The sequence below is a fragment of the Thalassophryne amazonica genome, chromosome 2 (genome assembly GCF_902500255.1).
Source record: "Thalassophryne amazonica chromosome 2, fThaAma1.1, whole genome shotgun sequence".
Taxonomy (NCBI): Eukaryota; Metazoa; Chordata; class Actinopteri; order Batrachoidiformes; family Batrachoididae; genus Thalassophryne; species Thalassophryne amazonica.
The window spans coordinates 20,162,333-20,182,395 of NC_047104.1; the positions used below are offsets into that span (position 1 = coordinate 20,162,333).

The following is a 20,063-nucleotide window of genomic DNA, read 5'->3' on the forward strand; positions in this document are numbered from 1 at the left end:
ACACCGGTCGCGACGCGAGCGACAGCACCGACAGGTTGCCATGTAATCCCTATGGAAGGACGCGTTTTGGCGCCAAGCCGCACAGCGCGACGCGAATGAAGCGACACGAGTGAAGCGATTTTGAGCAACTGGCGCGTTTGTGGCGCGATATTGCGTCGCGTCACGTCGCGTTGCCCTCTTCCCCAAGTTGAAAAATCTGAACTTTTTCATCTTGTTGCACCGCGATGACCAATCAGGGGCTGGATATGTAGTGACGTGGAGATGTCTGGAGTTTGACTGAGTTGGATGTGAACATGTCCTGTATCTGGTAGCCAGCCTGTGACTTATGTCCCTTTTGTCCTTTATTTCACAATTATGATAGAGTTTTTGGAGTGAGCAGCAGCCCCACAGCAGGGGGAGCGGAGGTTTTTTTTTTCTTTTTAACTTGCGCATGCGAGCAAATCATCCGTGAAGATTATTTTATTAATTAACTACACAGATGTAGAATAAAACAAATGGTGACTGGTTTCTAAACACAATTATGACAGAGTTTGTGGAGTGAGCAGCAGCCCCACAGCAGGGGGAGCGGAGTTTTTTTTTTTTATTGTTTACATGTGCGCACGTGAATGGGACGGGAGGTCCTCAAACTGGGTCCCGCAGAGGCGGAAGGACCGCTGAAAGCAGCCGCCATCCAAATAATGATACTCCCCGAATTGGGAACGTCTCATGACATTTGTCAGCTTTCACAACAGCTCGCTCCCTGTGATCAAGGTCCATCATGTTTAACGGGATAGAGAATCAAAATCATCTTTTTCATGTTTTTGGTGTTAGTTCAGCGTCTCCCCGCTGTGGTGAATACACACGAAGTGCCAGCAAGTTTCAGAACCTCTGTTTCAAGTATTTCTCCTTTTTTGAATTGCCCCTAGAAAACAGGCCAATCCGTTTTTGAGAGAAAACCTACGTCACTTTTTCACCAATAGCCCCCCACACACACACCCACACCCACCCCTTTCACACACGCCCCTTCGAAATTAATTATTCATAAGGTTGTGCCCACCCATTCGTAACACTTGAAGAGAAGCAATGGCGAGCTACAGGTGTGCGTTCCCAGGCTGTTTTAGCGGACTACGATCTTCCCACGGAAAGCAATGTACGCGATCACTGGCTTTTATTCATTTTAACCGCATCCCCAGTACATACGACTATTTCTTTGCTCTGCGCATTTCACGGAGGACTGTTTCACAAACCATGCACGATTTCGAGCTGGCTTCAGTCTGCATTTAATACTCAGTAGAGGGTCAGTTCCGACTGCGACAAAATCAACCCCAGCAATCAGTACAGCCTGTGAGTATCACAATTTCTTTTGTTTTAAATTTGTGTTGTGCCATATTCCTGTTGTAAGAATTGCACGTTAGAATGGCACGTTAGCTCTGGTTTTTTCCTCTAAAGGGAATGAGCTAACCCCTTAGCAGCTAGGGATGTGTATCGAGAACCGTTTCCTTTTGGGTATCGTTAAGAAATGACTCGATCCAGGGGCGTAGGTTTGCATATGGACTATAGGGACAAGTCACAACCATTATTTTGGGATGGCAAAATAGTCCCTACCAATATTTAGCATTTTTGTTTATATAACAAAATCATTCACTATTTTTTTTTTGCGAACTCGATACTATAATTTTAGTCATCACGTTTTGTGTTTTCGACGTGCCAGAGTGACAGGGTTACCCATGTTACAATTTCATTGGCTCACGTTCTTCTCACATGGCCGTAAACAAAGCGCATCTCGTGGCAGGCAGTGCTTAATTTGTAAAGTGGGAGGTCCCAGAGCGCAGAGGATGGGTGGCTCCGGTGCAGTGTTGCCAGATGTACGATAATTATCGTATTTGTACGATAGTTTTGCCCTCTGTACGATGTACGATAAATAATGGGAAAAAATCCAATATGTACGATAATTTCAGTTGGTTGCCCAAACACGCATCTCTCTCTGACACCCAAGAATCATTTTGCAGGCGTTGCACTCAGGCGGCATCAAAGACACAACACACACAGCTTTGGCCGCCCGGGACAACGTCATTTGAAAGCCCGCCCCCTCTCCATACAAAGTAATGAGTTCCCATCCAATCTGTGCCGTGACAGGAAGATTCCCCAACCAACATCTTTTTTTTTTTAAACTTTATTTCAACAATGCAACAACAACGAACAAAACACAAGAGCAAAGAGATATACAAGAAAAATAAAAAAGTTCAAGTTCCTTATGGAGGTGTCAACATTTTTTCTGTGTTCAACAAAATCTGCACAAGTGGCCATGGCATCGGATGACGACAGCGACCTCGAGGTTGAATTTGACTCTTTCTAGTCTGGTAATTAACACGTTTGTGTCCCTTCACAGAAAAAAAAAATCTTTCTAGTAGTGCGTTCTAGTTTCCCCATTACTATAATTACTGTTTAAAAATGTGACATAAAATTCTTTGGAAATTAAAAAAAAAAAAAAAAAACGCTAAAATAGCTACGTTGTATGCGTTTTGTTTGTGTACGATAATTTCTCCCAAAATACGATAATTTTGAGGTTTTGGTACGATAGTTTCATATTTCATATCTGGCAACACTGCTCCGGTGCAGAAAAACAAGAAGGGCGGGGTGGAGGGCTTACGAACAATGCTGTGCGCCACACTTAAAATAAACTGCACACCCACACACACCTTCACAAATGACACTAACATCCTGCCTTTTCCTCAGAAATTACTACATTTATGTTTACTGTCTGTCTCTGTACTTTTTTGTCACTTTTGCGCTCTTTTTCATGCTTTTGCCTCGTTTCAAAAGTCACCGAACGCACTTTACCGTAATATATGCAACATATAGCATGCTGTTGGAAAGCACGGGTTCTTGGCTTGCTGTCAGTGTTACATTTTTCAGAGTGAGGGCTTACATGAGAATTTACGGTAATGAGAATCAGCGGCGCATTAGTGTGAAACTTCCGTGTTTTTCCTCTGCATTATGACATCACAGGCTTCGTTTACCGTAATACACCATATATATATATCATTGGAAATCCCTTTTTTTTTTTAAATTAGGTTGCCAGATACCTACAACTGCATTATTGATGAAGAGAATAAATTATACATCTTGGTTGCAAAAACTTTTTTTTTTTTGTTAGCTCCACAAGTATTTTTTTGTTGTCTTGTTCTCTCAGGTGTAGGCCTATCGAATAGATTCGTGATTTTGGGTGCAATTTTGTTATTTAAGCTATTTGTTTGTTTGCCTACATGCTTAATATTGTAAATAAACTGTTAAATTATTCAGCATTATGTCGTCATATGTTATGTATTATGCTGTACTTGTGCGTCTAATGGTATGAGTGGGTTAGGGGGTGGTGGTGGTGGGCAGGGGGGCCGGGGGGGTGGTATTCTCCCTACCAAAGCTGAGACCAAACCTACGCCCTTGACTCGATCCACCGACATCAATAAGCTTTGTGCTTAACGATTATGTTATCGGTCCTTCAGAGTGGCCGTTGTTTTGGGGGGTGTTTGTCAGGAAAATGATCATTTCTGTATTGATTACAGACCATGCAGCGGGTCCGTAAACAATTTTTCTGCAGCGGCTTTGCTTTGAACCTTGAACCAATCGAAGCAGTGCTTCGCAGATTGAAGCAATGCTTCAATTATTCTTTCTTTCTCTTGCTAAAACCCTAAAGAACATACGTCTGTGAGTATTATTTGCCTTTTCTATGTTAAACCGACCTGTTATGTTCTTCTGAAACAGTTGATAGATGTATTTTATAACTTAAAAACGGGAGCGATGTTAACGCGTTAGCATGTCTATGGCATTTGCAATGCTAACTTTTAACATTGAAAATGCCATAGACATGCTAACGCGTTAACATCGCTCCCGTTTTTAAGTTATAAAATACATCTATCAACTGTTTCAGAAGAACATAACAGGTCGGTTATTATTATTATAATTTGAAAAGAAATGCACCCGAACATTGTATTTCTTAAATTTATTTTTGTTTATATATTAATAATCTAATTTTCGCAGTGAAAGCAGAGTGACACACAGGGCGATGGTGGCGCGTCCATCACCACGTGACCCCCACGAATTTGTGGCGTCTGGTCGTGCCCGGTGTTTACGCGGCATTAGCCTTTCTTGAAATTGTTCACTGTTTGCAATGATTCTACCTCTCCACTTTTTGGTACTGTTGACTCTTTGGACTGATTTGGCCTCATCCCTTCTTGGCACTATTGACTGTCTGCAGTAATTTTGCTTCACACCTTTTTGGTACTGTTGATTGTTTAACATAATTATGCCTCATACATTTTTGCTGCTGTTGATTGTTTAGAGAAATTTTGCCTCACTGACTTTCGGTACTTTTGACTGGAGTAATTTTGCCTTGCCTATTCTTGGTGCTGTTGACCTTTTGGACTGATTTGGCCTCATCCCTTTTTGTGTTAGGTTCTGCCCTGTCTCCCCCTCTGTGTTCCCTGTCTCTCTTGTTCAGTGTCTGTGTGCAGGTCTGTGTGCTGGGCATGGCTGACCTAGTTTCTGCTCTGCCTCCACCTACTCAAGCTCACCTACTCCTTGTCGTACAGTCATTGCCTCCACCTCAAACTGCAGTTTTTAAACCTAGTGTCACTCTCCACTCATCACCAGTTTTGTTATTGTAACCACCCTGGTAACTAACTACTTGGCCAGTCTGAACTTTTATAGCTTGGTTGTATTCTGTGTTTGTTGCTCCTTTTTATACCTGTCGCTTTTCTGCTTTTTCCTCAAGCCCAGCCACGCTCACCAGCCCTGCCTGCCCTGCTCAGCCTTGTGATTGTCCTTCCTGCTCACCATGTGAAGCCCCTTTACTTTTGAAGTAAACCCCCTTTTGAGCTGTTTTTTCAGTTTCAAACTTTTGGCCCCATTCTGGCGTGGGAGGGCGTGGCTTCGATTGAGAGGGGTGTGGAATTGTGAGTGACAGCAAAGCAAACAGTCCTCACTTGATGTTGCTTTCAGGAAACGTGGGTACTTTGATAGATAATGACTCAACACTTTCTCTCCACTGTATTGTCTTGATACCTGTAAATAAAGTGATGCTAAGGACAAAGATGTCTATTACAAGTAATTCTAGACCACTCTTGGTCATTTTTGGTGTATAAAAACTGGAAAATATGCGATTGTGCACGTAGTACACCTATACCTAAAAAATGCCACGCCCTCTCACGCCAGAACAGGGCCAAAAGTTTGAAACTGAAAAAATAAGATCTGAAAGTGAAAAAAAGATCTGAAGGTGAAAAAAGAAATATGAAACCAAAAAGATAAGATTTGATTCTGAAAAACTGAATCCTGCAACTGATAAAAATGACACATCACATGTTAAAATATATTTCAGAGTAAAAAATGAAAATAAATTTGATCAAAATAATTAGAGCTCAATCAAAAGTATATTTAAACTGAAAAATATATATCTTACACTTGTTTTTATTTTAATAATACTTTTTAAATGATTAGAAAATTCAAGAACAAACATTAAATTTTCAGTTTCAAAATTTATTTTTTCAATCTTTTATTTTTTCAGATTACAAAACTTTTGGCCTGGATTTAGCTCCACAGACATGTGCTGGCCAATCTTCAGCATAGTACTTGCATGGAACAATAAAAGGGCAAGATGACATGAAACAGTAAGGCACGGTTATGTATGTTTAATAATAAATATTCTATGTGCAGCTTGAAATTTTTCACTATATGTGATTGTGCCACCATAAATTATTGTATGTAACAGATACAAATTGGGAAATTCTTGTGCAATTAGGGACTGTTATGAAAATAGTTGTACAAAATGATGGGATTTGAGCACTTCAAAGGTTTTTATTTTAAAACAAGATAATTTCATTGGTGTTAGATTTGAGTGTGTTCCTCTTCTTTGTTACTTCCTCTCCAGTTTTGGAGAAGACCCTCTCACAGGGCACAGAAGTTGGTGGCATATGAAGATAGATTTTGTCCAGCTTGTAAAGAGTTTGATAAACAGGTGCTTCCATCCTCACACTCTTTTCCTCACACTCTCAAACACTCACTACACAGACATCTATCACACAAACACTTTCTAATGTACTCACACTCACTTTACACTTATCCGTTAACTAACCTATTAATTTCTCTCTGGATGTGTACTTAATATGTGTAAGTATGAATGTGTATGTAAGTGTGTAAATCAGTATGCATAGAGTGTGAATGTCTATGTGCCAATGTGAGTGTGTAAATGTATGATGGTTTATCTAATCTAATGCTAATCTTATTTAAATCTCTCTCTCTGGTTGTCAATCGATGAAACTATACTGATAACACACTCCAAAACTCCTCCACTCAAAAACCCACAAAGTATAGAGGGATCGTGTACATTTATAAGCACTACGAGAGTTTGAAAACTCCCACCTTGAATTCAAATCGGTGTGATACGTCACCGAGTGTGACGAGCGGTTGGACAAGTGTGATGTAATGAAGCATGATTTGGGGAGCCATGTGATTTTTTTTTTTTTTTTTTTTTTGAAGGGCGAAGCGAGGCACTGAAACATCTTGCAGCAACACTTCTGCTTTGAAAGATCAATTCGTTGTTGAGCTGACTGCTACCGATATAACTTCACAGGTAGCACTGTTGACTGTTTGGACCAGTAACTTCCAAACTGCATTCATAGGTATTGAGAAGAGTGGTGTCAGAGTTTTTGATATTATTTAAGCAATAGACAAGCGTAACTTCAAATGGTGGGTATTAAATCTGATTGTTTAAAAACTGAGTGTGGAGGTCTTGGACTCAAACCATTTATTTTGTATCTAAATGATGTCTGTGAGGTGTCAAAGATTTTGAAATTTGTGTTGTACACCTACAAAGCTTCGATGATACCACTTGTTTTACTTAAGGAATTGATTTGAAAGCATTGTCTGAGTGTGTTGGACATGAAAAATATCAGCTTTGTGGATGTTTGATGAAAAGTTATCCTAAAATAAGTTATTATTGGAAACTAAAAAAACAAAAACGGAAAAACCAGACTGATTGCCCACAAAGACCTCATGTTTTCCTGAGTCCCTGTGTCCCAGATTTGTGACTGTTTCACAAGAACTTTTAAATTTTGAGCAAAAGAATTTGTTTTAAGCTTGTGCAACTAAGACATTTTACAGAAAATAAATGCACCTTTTCAGAGTCCCTGTTGGACTTAGTTTAATAGTCACTGAGCTGGGATGTGGATTATGTGTGTCATTTTTTTATTTCTTGCATTTCACCAACGTGATGCTCTGCTCACATTAATTCACAGGATCTTTTTCACAAAGACAACTCTGTTTATTTCTGTTTGTATTTCTGTCATCTGCTGTGTATGGTTTGATTTCTGCTGGTTTGGGTCTTGCTGGAGCTTTGAAATCCCTTTATTTAAACATTGCTTTAGTCTGATGAGTTCCAGTAGATTTGGACTTTAAATAACTGATATGCTGATGTCTACTTACTGTGGGCGCCTTGTGTTCCAGGTCAGAACCTCCGGCAATACTGAAGCCGAGTCCAGTTTCTTCCTCTTTATGCAAAATCACAACATGAATGTCCATCAGTTGCTGCTGGAGACATAAGCAGAACTGTTAGCATCGGATAACTACACTTAGAAGCTTTCTTCACCATCCAGAAGCTCTGACCTAGACAGAGGAAAATGTCTTAACTCCAGCAAAGAGGCTCTGGAAAGTGAAACTCACAAACTGAAAAATCAGTTGTGGATCAACAAGGTTACTAAAATCAGACTAAAATCACTAAAATCAGACCCATCAGAAATGACAGTAGAGGCTTTTTCAATGCCACCAAAGCAGTCTATGGCCCCTCAAGAACAAGCACCTCTTCAAAGAAAGGATGGCCCGAGCCTGCTGAAGACCAAAGTTGAAATCAGTGCTCATTGGAAAGAACACTTCGAAGACCTCTTGAACACCAACCCAGTCACCGAGGAGGAAGGAGTGCTCAGCCACTTACCAAGGCATGGTTGAAGAATTATCCAAACCAACTCTCAAAGACACTTTCGTCACCCTTAAAGGTGGCAAAAACAACAAAACACGTGGCGAAGACTACATTCCTGTTGAGGTCTTTAAAGACAGAGGTCTGTTTCTCCAACACCAACTGCACCAAGTCATCATCAAAATCTGGACTAAAGAAGAAAAGCCTGCAGACCTAAAAGACTCAATGACTGTCACCATCTGCAAGCCAAAAGGAGACACGTCTGACTGTGTAAACCATCACAGAATCTCCTTGATGTCTACCTCTAGAAAGGTTCTTGCATGGATTGCCAACAGCCGTCTTAGACCACGAGGGTAAACCTCCTGCCTGAAACCCAGAGTGGCTTCCGGCCATCGAGAGGGACAACAGACATGATCTTCACTATCCACCAATTGCAAGGAAAGTGTTGTGAGCAGCACTAACCACTGTGCCTCGTCTTCACTGACCCGACAAATGTGTTCAACAGTGTGCTACAGCCACTTCTGTGAAAGATCCTGAGCAGAACAGACTGTCCAGAGAAATTCATCAAGTTTCAGTGGCTTCTCCGTTGTGAGATGTCTGCCATAGTTCTGGTGAATGGCACAAAAACTGAAGCATTCTATGTTCAATCAGGAGTAAAGCAGGGCTGAATCATCGCATCTACACTCTTCATGATCACAATGGAGATAAGACAAGATGCCACCATTAACTGATATCATGTATATAATGGATGGAAAGATCTTCAACCTGGGCCAACTGAGACCCAAGATGAAAATAAGTACCACTTCACTCCTGGACTTCCAGTATGCCAACAAACAGAGTGTCATCCTTCAGAAAATCCTTGAAACCTTTAATGAAGCTTATAACAAGCTTGATCTTCACATCAACCTAAAAAGATCCTCTTTCAGCCTCCACCCAACATGGTCAATCCAAATCTTCCTGCTGTGAGACTGCACAGACAGGTCCTGGAAGACATGACCCACTTTCCATTCCTGTGCAGCCATGAGCCATCAAATGCTAACATTGGCAACGAAATGCAATACAAACTCAAGTGTGCATAAACTGCCTTCAGCCAACTTGCACCCCTGTTTTTACCAACAGACACCTTCAACATAAGATGAAAATCCTCATCTACAAAACAGTTGTCATGCCACCCCTGGTTTACAGATCTGAGACCTGGACCACCTACCACTGCCACTTGAAGACCCTTGAGTGATTCCACCAGCTCTGTCTGAGGAGCATTCTCCACTTCAGGTGGGAAGATTACCGTATTAACATCAGCATCCTGGCTGAAGCCAGGATGGGTCACGTTGTTAGGATGGATAACAGCTGACTTACCAAGCAGATCGGCTACTCCCAAATGAGCAAAGGAAAATGGTCAAGAGGAGGGCAGAAGAAACTTTATAAGGACCTCCTGAAGCACAACCTCAAGAGCTGTGCCACTGACTGGAAGACCTGAGAAAAATACATGAAGGACTGAGCTGCATGCACACCACACGCACAAGCTGCTTTGAACACGCTATAATAGCGGAGCTGATCGGAGAGGAACAGCTGCTTCTGGAAGTGGATGAGCTGCTGTTAGCCTGGCAGCAGTTGCAGGATATCAGGAGTTCTGGACTCATGCATTTCACGTCTTTTAAAAAAAATTTTTTAGTCTACAGGAGCAGAGCGCACAGCACTGTGTCATGTTATGAATCTATTTTAACTAGAGCATGTGATCTGTCTCTCTCTCTCCCTCTCTCTCTTTCTCTCCTACTCCCTCTCCCCCTCTCTCTATCTCTCTTCCTCCCTCTCTCTCCCTCACCCTCTGTGTCTCTCTCTTCCTGCCTCTCTCTCTCCTTCCCTCTTTTTCCCCTTCTCCCTCCCCCTCGCTCTCTATCTATCTCTCTCTCCCTCCCTCTCTCTAGCGCCGTCCCTCCCTCTATCTCTCTCTGTGTAACTCCCTCCCTCTCTTTCACTCTTCCCTCTCCCTATCTCTCTCCCTCCCTCTCTTTCTCCCCTTCTCCCTCTCCCTCTCTCTTTATCTCTCTCCCTCCCCCCTCTCTCTCTTTCTCCCTCTCTCTCCCTGCCTCTCTCTCTCTCTCTTTCCCTCTGTCTCTCTCTCTCTCTCCCCTTCCCTCCCTCTCCTCTCTCATTCTCTCTTTCTGAAGATGTGCGGTGGGAGTTTTTTGATGTGCTCGTTGTCAGGGAGGAAAGATGACGACATGTTTTCATTAAAGAACACTTTGCTCAATTTCAGTTCCAACAGCTCACCGGGAAAATCTTTCTTCTTAATGCTGTGGAAGTGTGATGTCATATGTCCATCAGAGCCAAAACTCAAGAAGACGGAGGAGGACGTATCTGTGCCAAATCAATGTGCAGATCCACCTCGGATCTGCTGTGGACACCCCGAACGAAAAAAAAAGGGAACAGCCGAAGGGACTTACAATGTTATTGCCAAATAAAAACTGAGTTTTAAAAACTGAGTGACCATGCCTGAAGAAGCCTTCTAGGGAAGCCACCAAGACACCCAGCTGGCTCTGAAGGAGTTCTAGGCTCCTGTGGTTGTGGCTGCAGAAACTGTGCACAGCGCAACTTTTGCCTGTTGCATAACCAGTTATACTGCTTCATATGAAATGGTACAGAGAAGTTTGCAGTTTGCAGCCATAAGTAACACAAGGAATATGAGCCTAGGTTTGATGTTTTCCTGTTTTACAATCCTCCTCCACTCCAAGCAAACTAATAATTCAGCATGGCTGGGAGTTTCCCAGGGTGCATCACAAATGAGGAGGTAGAAGTGACCACAAGGCTGTTCAGACTGTGATGGAGGAATGTCACACAACGTTGAGGAGCAGGGGAACATCACAACATCTGTACGGAACCCGATAAGGAGAATTACAACTCAGCTTGGCTCTGTGCCCATTCGCAACTTAGGTGGCCCGCAAGGTGAACACACCGGCATGGCCTGGCATACACGTCATTCAGTGTGGAATGGACCTGATTTCGTCTGAAGTTCTAAAGCCTTTGAAAAGTCTCAGTATCTATTGGACTAAAACTGGAGTGAAAGTGAAACAAATAAAATCGCACGTTCATCAGGTGAAGCCGTACCTTCAGCGTGTCTTCATCCAGAGCTTCTTCAACCAGTTGCTGGATTTCTTGTGAAGGGATTACTGAGTTGACAGAGTGAACGTGAGAGTCCTCATGTTCTAGGTTATGGCTGCACTTTGTTAGTTTGGCCAAACTGTATTTAAGACAAAAACAGACTTAATGACAAAGTTAAATAACAATTCCATTTGAGGAGTTATGACGAGAAGACTAAAAATGATAAAATGATCAACTGTCAACAATCAGGCTCAGGATGTGGTCTGAGGGCGTTGATAGAACTCATCCTAGTGACCCTGGTCTCACTTCCATGTTGGGTTAAGATGGTGATTTGAGTCAAAAACCATCTAAAACATTAATATGAGACCAGAGTTCAGTGACCGTCCCCGTGAGCTGGGTCACACTGTTTTTTGTTTGTGTTTTTTGGTCTGTTGTGGAGTCAGCATCACTTCGCCACCCATCATCTTTTATTTAGAATGCTGGTCCAGATGTACTGATTTTGTACACATCTTAAAACAGACAGAATTTGGTAAGACAAGGAGTCATGACTCCCGGGTCGGATACTGCTGGTAACTTTGTGGGTTTAATTATTTGGTTCCATTGTCATTTTGCAGTGCTGTTTAAAAACCTCATGTCAAGTGAAAATAGGATTCATTTGCAGAAGAAAATATTCACTTTGTCAATCAGAGGTCCCACAGTCTTATCACCAGTCCAAGTACTCCAACAAGTCCCAGTGTTGCGCCAGAGCCTCTGCTAAGGTCTTCTGGGTCCACTTGGTGATGCTTGTTGACCCATTTCTGCCTTGAACAATGGCTTTGGAGAGATCTTGTGATGTATACACAGGTCAATATCTGTTGTTGGACAGCTCTGAGGATGCTGTCTTTCAGGATGATTATACGTATACCAGCTGATTGTTAATATCTTAGGTGCGGGTCTTTGATATGTTAGATCTGAACTTTAACCATTCCAAATGTTCTTAAATTTTAATAAAATTTGTACCAACTCTCAAATGAACTCCAGACATTTACAAGATGAACCACAAACAGCTGGAACTGGACTGTTTCACCTCTGTTAAAAACCTTCTGAGAGTGTGGATAACCAGGTAGTCAGGGAATGTGTTGTCCCAAAGACACGTCCTGACAGTAACATGTTCACTGCTGAATCTGTGGAGGTTTTACCTGACCGAGAATCCTCTGTCAGTGTCAGAAGTCCACAGACCTTGACGGTCCAGTGACAGAGTGTCACTGTGGCTTGGACTGCACGGGTTCATGGGTAGACTCCGCATCAATGCCTGTGAAACCTGGAACCCAAAAACACAGAACCAATCACATCCAGAATAAAGGCAAACCTCGAAAACACCTCAGTGTCCCAACACCAACTGGTTTTAATTATGAACAGGACTATCCACAGATGGGAGGGATCATCTGTGACATCACCTGCTGATGTCATCAGGATGACAACCTTCATACTGTAAGAACTTTGGACAACCAGTCCAAAACTCTCCACACAACTAAAGTGACACAATGAAAGACAACTTCAAAATATAAATCACTGGAAAATGAAATGTTAAGAGGATTAACAGAAATAAATCTAACATTTGAATAAAATACAAACATAATAAATATATGGAAGGATTAAAAACAATGGTCATGGTTTGGTGAAGTCACATTAGGTGTGGAAGCCCTGACTGATGGCGTGTGCCATCTTTGGTTGTGATACTAACGACACAGGCACACATCTGGTCCAGCTACATTTTCCAAAAAAAAAAAAAAAAAAAGTCAATCCGCCACAGTGGCCATTTCCAGCCACTGGTCAACACTGCAGCTGTGTGCTGGATCGTGTCCACACAAACAAAATGTCATTGTCCCTCATAATGCAAACTGGACAGCTACAGAGTCTCCTGAAGTTACCATTCATTGCATATAAAACCATCCCAGCAGGACCCAAGTGTCCTCCACAGAGACCTGGGGCCTCATTTATAAAACTTTACATTGGATTCAAACTAAAAGCGTCCGCGTGAACAAAATGCCAAAATAATGTATGAAAAAAATCTGGCATAAAACTGTCGTACACACCATGACAGGGCCATCCCTGGAATGATCATTCAGTGGATATGATCATTCAGTAGACAGCCTTGTGGAAAGCTTGAATTCAGCGCTCACAAGTCTACTGGGCATAATTACTCCACCTACTGTAAAATCACACCCTCCAAAACACACTCGCCATGGTTCAACAATCATCTACATGGCCTCAAGCATAAGTCTAGAACTCTTGAGCGGAAATGACGTAGTTTGAAACTAGAAGTCTTCCACCTTGTGTGGCATGATGTTATTCAGGACTATAAATGTGCTATTGGCTACGAAACAGGCCTATTACTTTGATTTAATTGGCAACAGTTATTCAAGTACAACCACCTGTAATTCACTCTCCATTTACTGGTCAGGATTTCTTTGTTATGTATATATTGCAGACATGAACGAGCGAAGCTCTTCAGCATTTCACCATGTCATTTAGGTCCTTCTGACTTTTTTTCAGTAAATGCTTCTGGAGAGCATTAGCATGGCTAAAAAACTTCAGCTGCCGACAAGTTGTCTGCAGCTGCTAATGAAGTAACTGCACAAAATAACTGAAAATGTAAATAATAAAGTAACTTTTCAAAGTAACTGTGGCAACACTGCTGAGGGTGCACTCACACTAAAGGTGTACTCACTAAATGTGCGTGTACGGTGCAGCCTGTTGCTATGTCTGTTATCAGTGGAGGTGAGATGTGTTTGTGCGTTCAGTTGTCAGTGTACCTGGTTACTGAAGGCGAGGACTTTGTCCAAACACTCGTCCTCCACAGTGGGACTTTCTGGATGATTTAGACTCACATCTCTTTCATTTCCATCTGCAGGTTTCGCAGTTGGACTGGAACTGTAAGAGGACAGATCTGGATGTGTTAAGCCGGACTCTGTGGTTGCACTGAAGTCAGGTCTGTCATGCTCCGCACTGGCACAGAGAACATTTGCGACATCACTGAGTGGAACGAGCAGTGATTCTTCCTCCTCTGATTCAGAATCAGAGGGGGGTTCAGCATCACAGGAAGTAGCTATCATAGTTGAAGGCATGGAGTCACCGTTCTGATTCTGATTGGAGATGGTGTTTCTGCTTTTCTCATCAGCCGGTGCAGCAGACTGACTCCTGGGATCTTTATTCATCACAGGAAGTGAGGTGGATGGGGTCACAATCTTCCTGTTGCCTCCCTTCTGTGGACTGCTTTGATTGGCAAAGATCTCAAATGAGTGGATCTTTTGTTTGATTGACAGGCCAGCTGCAGATGAAGCAGATCTGGGACTAACACTGAAGGTGGTGCCACATTGGAGAGTTGGGCTCTGATCTTTCTGGTCCTGCACATTGTGAATTTTTCTCAGACTCTGTCGAAACCAGGCCGGCTTTGGTGCCACCGGGGGGCCCTTCTTTGACTCTGGTGTGGTGTGGTTTTGTGGACTTGGAGTGGACAGTGGATTTGAAGTGTCACCCGGGGCCATCCTGTTGTCATCATTCATGCTGACAGGCTGGCACAGGGGTTCACTCAGTGGTGTGGTTTCCATCTGGACCTCTGGTGACTGTGACAGTGGGACCCAGGGATCAGGAAGCTGCTGTTGTTGGATCCGTGTCTGCCTCCTCAGAGCTCCTCTCCTGGGCTGGAAGCAAACCAGCACTGATGAAGCACCTGTTCAAATGACACATGGTCAACATGTGAGCAAACAACCATGCTCAGCTTCAGTGGGAAAAAGTAAATAAATAAAAAGCTGCACTGTAACCACATTAAATTTGCAGTGTGTCCACGGTGAAGCCACACTGTAATCATGGTGAAGTCACATTGTAACCATGGTGAAGCTGCACTGTAACCATGATGAAGTCACACTGTAAATGCAGTGAAGCCGCATTGTAACCATGGTGAAGCTGCACTGTAACCATGGTGAAGCTGCAGTGTAATTGCAGTGAAGCTGCATTCTAATTGCAGTGAAGCTGCATTGTAACTGGTACCATTGTGAAGCTGCACTGTGACCACGGTGAAGCTGCACTGTGACCACGGTGAAGCTGTATTGTAACTGCAGTGAAGCTACACTGGAGCCACGGTGCAGCTGCACTGTAACCATGGTGAAGCTGCATTGGAACCATGGTGAAATGGCACTGTGACCATGGTGAAGCTGTATTGTAACTGCAGTGAAGCTGCACTGTAACCATGGTGAAGCTGCAGTGTAATTGCAGTGAAGCTGCATTCTAATTGCAGTGAAGCTGCATTGTAACTGGTACCATTGTGAAGCTGCACTGTGACCACGGTGAAGCTGCACTGTGACCACGGTGAAGCTGTATTGTAACTGCAGTGAAGCTACACTGGAGCCACGGTGCAGCTGCACTGTAACCATGGTGAAGCTGCATTGGAACCATGGTGAAATGGCACTGTGACCATGGTGAAGCTGTATTGTAACTGCAGTGAAGCTGCACTGTAACCATGGTGAAGCTGCATTGGAACCATGGTGAAATGGCACTGTGACCATGGTGAAGCTGTATTGTAACTGCAGTGAAGCTGCACTGTAACCATGGTGAAGCTGCACTGGAGCCATGGTGAAGCTGCATCGGAACCAGTGGTGGGCACCATGGAAATAAAGACTGGAATGGAAGTCACGTGACTAGCGTCGTGCTGCACGACGGCCATTACTAAGGGTGGAGAGAGCACTTTGAGCCAGTTAAACAGAAGCGAAATGAGGAGAAAAAAGGCAGCCAGTGCTTCACCAACTGCACCAACTACAAAAACAAATTCGCCATTACTAAAATTAACCACACTGTTGGAGGGGATGGAGGAGGTACTTTTTACCCTGACTGAGGGTCAAAAGTCATAAAGTCGGAATGGCTTTATATCTACTTGTAATAAAATGTTAGTAAAAATCATATATGTTGTTGTCATTAAAAGACTAGCAATAATATTACAGTGGAAAAAGCAGCAAGGTAAATGAGCACAATGGCAAGGCATACTTCAGATTTATATTTTAATACATAAGGATTTTTTTATCCAGGCATGTATGGGTTTGTTAGAGCTTTTAATCAGCTTGAATACAACTTACAAGGCTTCATTTATAAAAATCCATCGAGAATTATGATGACAGGAAAAAAACATCACAGTAAATGAACAGAATGGCATATTTTCCCCAAATTTCCACACTTTACATGAAACATTTTTTTTTTACCCAGACATGTATGGGTTCATTGGAAAGAGCAATTAAAGGACTTTAAAACAAGCCTACTTTTATTAAAATCTGTTAACAAATAACGACAATAGAGAGAGAAAAGCAGCACAGTTTGTCATAATTTCCCCAAATTTCTGCATTTTACATAAAAGTTTTTTTTCACCCAGACATGCATAGGTTCATTGGAAAGAGCTTTCAAATGGCTTTAAAACAAGCCTACATTTATTAAAATCCGTTAAGAAATAAGGACGCTAGTGCAAAAACAAAGCGGTCAGTTTATTATTGATGATCGGCACATCTCCACCCTTAGTAATGGCGCCTTCCTGTCCTGAGCGATGCTAATAGATTGAGGCGTGAACGTCCATTCCAGTCTATATTTCCGTGGTGGGCACAGTTCCGCTAATCCGTTAATTAACAAAACTAATGTTTTCATTATCAGATTCTTTTCAGATAACTTTGAAAACCATTAGCGGACTAATTATCTTCTGATAAATTTTGGTCCAATAAATTTTAGACCGCTAACAAATTTTTACAGGTGTGGTGAACAAAGCTTAACAGTTACATTTATGAAGTCTAAAATCGGTTGAGTACATACCTATTAAATGTTTTGTAGTAGATGTGTAGTTCTATCCTCTGCAAACAGAGAAGAGCTGGTTCCAGAAGAAACCGCTCTACCCTCTGCAGGCAAGGGAGAACTGGTCACAGAAAAGAAAAAAGTTCATTTCTTTTGAACCCATACTGATACATTGGCAGTATCACCAAAGTCATCCAGAGGCATACTGTTTTAACTTATGGTTAAAATTTTAACCAAACTAATTTCGGACACTTCATTTAAATTAACGTCATGTCTGAAGTTTTATAAAGTGAAACTATCAGATATATGTTTTAGTTTTAAAGTAATGCACTAATTTTGAAGGTTTTAGTGTGGACATGCTGTGTCCAGGTGCATTATGGGTAATCTCAGTACATTCACGACAGAAGAAATGCATTTGAGATGCTCTGATCAGGCTCCACACGGACAACAGCATTAAAGTCTTTGTATATTGTGCCTAAAACTCTTGTGAATATATTCTCTGGGTTTATAGATGTTGTTATTGTTTGTTTAATGTAAAAATGCCAGAAGCAGCCCAGGTTGCTTCTCTATTATTTTCAATTGGAATCATTGCAATCGATTCATGTTTGCTCTTTAGAGTCACACACTATCTGTCATCTTTGTTCCAGAGTAATATATATAAGATGTCTGAAATTCAGTTTGCGTTTATTAAATTCCATCTTCAACATAGCAGACACGGATTATCTGGAATTTTGTTTTGGCAAGTTTTCACAGTCTCTACTGCCATCTACTGGCCAGTTGTGTTCATGGCAGTATGAGCATCTGGATGCCAGTAGATGGCAGTGTTCCATTTATTTTGACCTTGGTTATATCAGATGATCACTTTTTGGCTTTTTGCAAATGGCTTTTTTTTCCAAATAAAAAAGGCATATTTTACAAAAGCACATTTATATGTAAACACCAACACACACACACCTCATATTAACATGTTGGTTTTTACACAGAATGAATCAGTCAACCAATCAGTGTTAGTGGAGGCTCATTTACCTGTAATACCTTTGGCATCTGTCTGTGTTTGTTACAAAACTTGAGAATTAGTGCATTATTTAAAATTAAAAGATATGTGTTATATTTTAACTTTGTACAAATGACAGTATTGACATTAATGGAGTTATTCTATCCGGAATAATTTGATGATTTTAAATCAAAACCATAACTCAAAACTGCTTCATTTTCCAAGACCTCTGCCTCACTGCGGCACAGCTGTATTCGGTTAAGGAATAATGGTTTGTGTAGAGTAGAGTAGAGTTCCTCTCAACTGCTACAGCTGCAAAATATGTAGTAAACAGGAGCTTCCAGCAGAGGGCAGGGCACTCAAAGACAGAAGTGCTGACTCGTTAGGTTCTGTGGTCGCCTTTGATGCTATCAGAAGTGATCATGGTGTTAAAACTCAAAATCAGCTTGTTAGTAGTTGCAAGTGTATTGGAAGCAATACTGAAAGTTATTGGTTAGCTGTAGCTTCCAATAAATATTTGGGTGGTTTATCGGTTTAACTTTATAAAAGATAACTTTTCAATTAGCTGATTAGCTGTTATCGAAGCTAACTTTTTGGTTAGCTGTACCCACCACTGATTGTAACCATGGTGAAGCTGCACTGTAACAAGGATGAATTTGCAGTTGTTTCCATGCTGAAACCATCATTAAAAGCCAGATACCTTTACATTCATGCTCATGATGTGTGTGCGTTAACTTCTGACCACAGCTATGTCTGTCAAACGTGTTCCTCGATGCTGCCTGAGGCTGGAGGGACTGTGCAGTAGTTTTTGGTGTTTTACCACAGGGGGTGTGCAGTGTTTGCAATTTATCCTTCTGAGCAACACAGCTGGTGCTGGTGTCGTGGTCTGAGTTTGCGCCGGTCTCATTTTACCAAGCACATGCGCAAATTTATTTTTTTTTTTCGCGGTCAACTTCTGGGAGGTCTAGATTTACCATTTCTTGCGGCGATCTTCAACCGAGCAGACGTATTTTGAAATAACTGCATTTTCCACACACTTTTGATTCAGAAAACTTGAAGTGGGACATAAATTCAGGCTGGAAATTTCAGACTAGCTAGGTAACTAGTAACCATAATTATAATGGTTAAATCAATAAGCATCAATAGAAAGTGACAGGATTTACTTGTGGTTCCAATTAAAAAAATTATATAATATATTTGCTTGGCAAATTTGGACCAGGGTCAATAACACACAAGTCTCAATATACGAAGATGGTAAAATCAGACTGGTGGTAAGTTCAGACTGTGGCTGCTACAGTCTAATTTTACCTGGTAAATTCAGATTGGTGGTAATCTCAGACCGTGACACCGTCATGTTTGTGTGTAGTTAGTTTTATTTTGCACAGGGAAAGTAAAGTGCTTCGTATGGTAACTGTGGTGAAGCTGAACTAAATCTAAGTCTGATCACTGTTTGTGTTTTGAAGGTTTCGTACTCGGGCCAGCTGCTGAGGCAGATTTCTCTTCATCACATCGTTGTGATGGAATTCAAAGCCAGTGACACATTAAAAACTCAGCAAAGGTACAGACTCTAACCTTTACTATTCCAAGAAGACTTGAACAAGGATTTAACTAAATCAGAAGTTCAACATTTAAAAAAAAAATCTACTTCCGTCAAACTTGACTTGGTCTGCTTTTAATAGTTGTAGTTAATCTGTCATTGACTTGGTTCTGAGTGTAATTGTTCACAGTAACACCACAGACAAAGTGTGCAAATAGGATTTGAACCCACAACCTTCTGATGAAGAAGAAATTGCTCTGTGAAACGTCTCAGCTTCTCTTTCAAAAACTCATGACCTCTGCCACAGAGGTAACACCTGCTTGCAGAACACCTCAAATGTAATGAACCTGTTTCAGGGACATCTACTGATCAGATAAATCCTGTTTCAGGAAGCAGGTGGTCTGTTTTGGAGGTGATCTGGAACATATGCAGGAACTGAGATCCAGTTTTTTTTTATGTGAGCATGGTGATGAAACCTGCTGAGTGGATGGATCTTATTTTCAAGGTGATCTGGAACATGTTTTCCAGGGTGGACATATGCACTCTCTGAGTGAACTCTAGGTTTTAAAAATTGTCACTCAATGAATGGACAGAGTTAAAACTTCAGAGAATTGAAACAACACTGATACTCCAGCACTGTGAAGCTCTGAAAAATAACACTTAACAATAAAAGTGTCTCTGGATAA

At 41.6% G+C, this 20,063-nt stretch overlaps 1 protein-coding gene across 1 annotated transcript in view; it reads right to left on the reverse strand.

The window, feature by feature from the left end:
- Window positions 1-20,063, reverse strand: part of il16 (interleukin 16) — a 236,540-nt gene that overhangs the window by 8,433 nt on the left and 208,044 nt on the right. The window contains 4 exon segments of the mRNA XM_034184100.1: window positions 7,456-7,560; window positions 11,048-11,180; window positions 12,220-12,341; window positions 13,837-14,753. Of these exon segments, the coding sequence (XP_034039991.1) occupies window positions 7,456-7,560; window positions 11,048-11,180; window positions 12,220-12,341; window positions 13,837-14,753 (1,277 nt within the window).